Source organism: Morone saxatilis, unplaced genomic scaffold (assembly GCF_004916995.1).
Source record: "Morone saxatilis isolate NCDOM2014 unplaced genomic scaffold, NCSU_SB_2.0 Contig11, whole genome shotgun sequence".
Classification (NCBI taxonomy): Eukaryota; Metazoa; Chordata; class Actinopteri; family Moronidae; genus Morone; species Morone saxatilis.
Window position 1 is genome coordinate 5506791 of NW_023339663.1, and position 5299 is coordinate 5512089.

Genomic DNA, 5299 nt, shown 5'->3' on the forward strand with positions numbered 1-5299 from the left:
GGGGGGAAAAGTTACAAATGAAAACAAAACTGCAAGAGCGCGACATTAATTCTCAGTCAATGCTGCAAATGTGGCCCAAGTTACACCAAAAACAACAAACAGACACAGGCAGTTAGGCATGCAGACAAACTGATGGACGGTAAAGGGGACGTTTTCTGTTTCAAGTGTGATTTGTACTTTGTTATTTATCATAGACATGGTGACAAGTAGATCCTGACACTTTTTCAGTTTTTTTGTGTCACTGAACGTTTGCAAACAATCTAGTATAAAAAGGTGCCAGCAACTGTAGAATATTCGCTGTAGATACAAAATTCACAGCAAGCCACTTGAAACTGGAAAAATACAGTTAAAAGAGCAGGACAGGGCAGCAGGTATTAATTTCTGCTCATCTTGATGCATGGTGTAAAAAAAAAAAAAAAAACACTGGAAAAAAGAATGACATATCGCTTGAAGCTTAAGCCAGTGACAATAACATAAAATTCCCATATTTTTTTTTAAATCAAGGACCCTATGAGTATGAAGAGTCTAGATGTGTAGAATTAGATAATAAACCTGCTTAAACTGTCAAAGGTGAGAAATAAAAAAAAATAAAAAAACTTTTATACAGCATTACATTCCCATGTTTGCTTCTACAGTATGTTCTGCAACACACCTTCTGAGCTACAGCCATTAGGCTAACAAAGCTAAGGTAATTAAATACTGTATTACAGTAAAACTAGCACTGTAATGCCTGCTGGAAGAACTTACCAAAACATACCGAGACTTGCTGCCGTCTCAAGTCTTGATTAAACAGAACATGGAATATTTTTGGAAGTGAAACAAGGGTGTCATTTCTCAAAGGATAATATCTGTGAGAAATTCAGTGACCCTAGTTGTCATATAGCAAATACAGTAAATTTACTGGACACCAACACTACTGCATATGATTCCAGTGTCATGTGCAGTATGTTCAAAACTAGAAAATCATTCAAATAAACTCTGAGCTGAAATCAAGCTGATCCACATCTCATCTGTAGTAAAATCTTGTTCTTACTCCAAGGCACTTATATTTTTTCACTTATCCATTTTGACATTTTTTATTAGGAGCACTCCTTTTCATTTATTCATGTAGAAAGACACTGTTGAGTTTGAAAATGTGGAGAGAAGGGGGTGGGAAGAGGTCAACAGCTGAACACCCCAATCCTTTTTCTTTTTCTGGTGTGTGAAAAGTCTCTTACTCTGTGGTTTTTCCATAGCTTTTTGCTTATCCTGGTGCTTGCTCCACAATTCTACCCAAGATGCATTGCAAGCAAGGAGAGAAAGACAGAGAGAGAGTCAGAGAGCTGGTTGAAAAGGCATGTATGGTGGATGAGCATTAAAATAAAAACAAAAACAAAATAAGCATTGAGAATCTGTCATTACTGAATGAGGGTGTTTTGTAATGTTTGCATATAACTGCACTTTAATCTGGACACAATGAAAAAGAAGCATTTTGTTGTCAAGTTGGATCCACTGTGTGACAGCTACTACGGTAACATTACAACACACCCAGACCTCCTGGCCCAAAGTCCTGGAGAGCCACACAGTGACGTCGGATTAAGCTTTGGCTCTGACCACAGGCCCCCGGTTTCATCGACTGCATTTGTCTGGCTCTCCAGAGCAAAGGTGACAGAGAGAGATGGGTGATTCGGAAAAGAGCGTGGGATGGGGTTGAGAGGCCGACTAGCCAGCAGGTGAAATGGAGCAGTTGCAGAAGCCGGGATGCAAGTCTCACAGCATTCTGTAGAATTGAAGGTGCAACTTCTAACAGGAAAAGAAGGGGTGCGGGTAGGAGAGGTGTCAGGGTGGTTGACTGAAAGTGTCCCCCGTATACAGACCCAGAATAATTCTCTGAACATTAAGTGGTAAAGAGATTATTTAGGATTTTCTAAGTCAGTTGGTTCTTTGTCGACCAATAGCAAACACTTTCTGCTGTGAAATTTGTGTCTTTACTGGGACTGTTTACTGGGGAGTGATGCTTCCACCCTCCATGCTGAGAGCAAAGGGAACTGCCATTTTCTACAGCACGCCTCGCAGAAACCTGCAGTAAAGGCAAACCTGGGACGATTTGACTATCGATGCGCATACCTCTGGTTTCCCTCGTCCACTACTGCAGATTTAGGTATTGGAAGACCAAAACAAAGACATGCATTCAAGGTGCTAAGAGGCTGAAAACAGATCTCCAGAGAGGAGGCAAACAGGGGCACAGATGTTTAAGGAAGGGGAGACAAACACACGCAGTCCAGCCTGGAACACAGGGAAATATTCCAGACACTTTTCAAGGCTACTTCAGATCTGCATTGGGAATATTTTGAACCAGAGCCAATTATTAATTTAGATTTTCTCTTTAAATCATTTTTTATTTTTGAAAGTCATTACCAGACACAAATTTACCAATACTAAAGTATTGGGTTTAAGAGCACAAACATTTTGGAACATTGATATTGCTCACTCCAGCGATTATCACCAGTATTTCAGGTCAAAGTGTGTGGGATATTATAACACCTGTAAGAATCTGTCTGGGAAAAGTAAAGGGATCTTTCTTTGAGACGGTTGGAGGGGGGGGTGGGAGACTGGTAGTAAGGTTGATGAGCTTGTAGGGGATGGGGTAGGAGATCTCACAGTGCACATGCAACCGGGGCTGGAGTGGTGTACACACCAATCGAGGCAATAAAGTTCTCCTCATTCAGACTCCGGGTATCAAAATGGCGGGCTCCTTTGCCCGTTGTGTGGTGCGGCAGCTGCAGATGGGGAACATTCAGAAGGCCCTGAGGTCTGGCAGTCTCCATACGACCAGTAGGACTCTCTTTACTCCCCGGGCTGCCAGCACTGTCTGTGGGGCTTCGCTTGCGTTTTTCTGGGTCTACCAAGTTACCAAAATTAAGGGGCCAAAGACAGAGTTCATCAAAATTACAGAAAGAGGTAGAGGTTTAAACTGGGAGAGGATTAACAGTATTAGAAAAAGAAGGAAAAACACTGATAGGATCTAAACTTTACAATTACAATGTTTTACTCGGTCAACATAGCATGCTGCTTAAAGCTTAATTTAAACACAATGCAAAGACATGGACAAGTGTTAGTAGCACAGGCCCACCGCTGTTATGCACAGGAAGACTTAAAATAAGTAGCTGACACGTTTTTTAAATAATCTACATTGTATAAATCAGGCAATCCAGCATTAAATGTATGCATTTCTGTGCTCCACGTACCTTTGGTTTGATAGTGTGTGCGCGCTATTTCCAATAAACTGAAGACGCTGGCCATTCCTCCGAGCCCTGCATTAGTGTAAGAGTGCTCCAGACTGGAAACTGTGCACTTCAAGATGTCCAGCATGCCTTTGTACACCTTTCTGCTCACCTCCTGGAAACAAAACACAGTAACAAGGTTTATAATGATTTAGTACCATGGTCTAAAGATAGAGGGTGTCACTTGTTGCACAGATTATAATCTCAGTAAATTTCATGTGACTTTGTTGTTAATCATTAAGTAACCTACAGCTGCAAAACATCCCTTTATGGGTATGAAAACTAAACTACAGACAACTATTTTGATAATCAATAATTTTAGTAATTTTTCTAGCAAAAAGAAAAGCTAAACAGTTAAACTGGCTTAAACTAATATTATAAACAGGCATTTGTCACTATTTTCTGACTTAAAGATAAATCAGACTAATCAACAGAAAAGTCGATAAAAAAAATTCATTAGTTGCAACTATAATATAATTAAATTTGCTGAAAAAAAAACCTTGAGTGAAGAAAAAAAACTATATTTGCAAATCACTATGCTACCTCCAATAAAGAATTAAAATGCATGATTTAATTTATGCAGACCCCAGTGGTCTAAATGTGCCTTTATTCCTGCTTCCTTTCTTTGTACATCAATTCAGAGTGAAGGCAAAAGCAAGTATCCCACCACATCACGTATGATCTCCTGTCTGGCATCTTCCTCCGACTGGATGGCTCTGTTCAGCTTACTCAGCACAAAGACACGGAGCTGCTCGTTCTCCAAGAGGCGGCGCACTTTCTTCATGTTGAGCCAGCCGACTCCCTGACCATCCAGAACACTCTGCACCACTTCCTTCAAGAACTGCTGGTTCTCACTGAAGCAAAGTAACACAGTTTAAGTCATATTCACGAGATACAAGTAATTACACAACACTTACTACACACACCGTAGCATCCCGAAATAAAACACATGTAATGACAATATGCTGTAATCTTTCATGTTGGAAGACAGAAGTTGTACATTTATAACAATTTAATACCTTGTGTTGTTGACTCGACCCTGAGGTGAAGGCGATTCTCTCTTCACTGTTGGACTGTGCTTGATTACTGAAGACTTCTGGTCCACAAGTGCTCGAGGTGCACGTGCGCCTGGAAGAAGAACCAAAATGAGTTTTCCGAACACCACGGAGCAAGAATAACCAAAATAACAAAACAAAAAGTGCAAACTACTAGGTCACTAGACAGAAAAGCACTCAGCAGAGGTGGACTGGGAACACACAAAGGCACTTTCTCACCAGGAACTGTAAACCAGGACAGGAAACAACTTTGAAACTAGTCCTTTTTTTTTTAGGCTACCACATCAAATAGAAAATAAAGCAGTTCAAATCACTATGTGAAGAGGACAAACACACCTGGAATCTAGTGAAGGTTATCTACTGCTGAACAGAGAAATTACTGGAGCTGCTAGAGTCTATTATTACAACAAGAGAGGTGAAGGACAAATCAAACAGGGACATGGTGCCCACACGCACACACACACACACACACACACACACAGACACAGTGCTCTTGGTGGTGGCATCACACTATATGCATTAGAGGTAATGGGAGAGGTCAGACGGGAGGATAGTGTGTACAGCATACTACATTCAGTGACATCATGCATGAAAGAAAGTATAAAGATGTGTGGATGGCAAGAAAAATGAGCTACACTACAACGTCACAAGCTGACTCATTTTAATACACTGCTGCAATGCGATGCTGATCGGCATCTGCAAGTGAACCACTTGAGGGGGGGGTCATTATATTATAATCACTAAAGGACACTCCCGAAACATTTCAGAAAGTCTATTTTCTTACTCAACTGACTCAAACAAATACATATGAGACTTGACCCAGACTTCACTGGATCCATTTGAGTCCAAACCACTGCAGTATTTAATGAGGCTGGTCATTAATGACTGTCATATCTTGATGCAGAAGCCTTTTATAGCTTGTAACTACATGTACACACTGAAGCCCCGGGCAGTTTAGTCCATTGACAATTCCAGTAAGGT

At 40.8% G+C, this 5299-nt stretch overlaps 1 protein-coding gene across 13 annotated transcripts in view; it reads right to left on the minus strand.

Moving 5' to 3' along the window:
• Positions 1–5299, minus strand: part of madd (MAP-kinase activating death domain) — a gene marked incomplete at its 3' end in the record, with an annotated part of 43999 nt that overhangs the window by 12825 nt on the left and 25875 nt on the right. For 11 of the 13 annotated variants that reach the window (XM_035682329.1, XM_035682317.1, XM_035682326.1 and 8 more), the window contains 5 exon segments: positions 1218–1268; positions 2678–2881; positions 3228–3378; positions 3931–4117; positions 4283–4391. In XM_035682329.1, the coding sequence (XP_035538222.1) occupies positions 1218–1268; positions 2678–2881; positions 3228–3378; positions 3931–4117; positions 4283–4391 (702 nt within the window). 13 annotated transcript variants of the gene reach the window in all.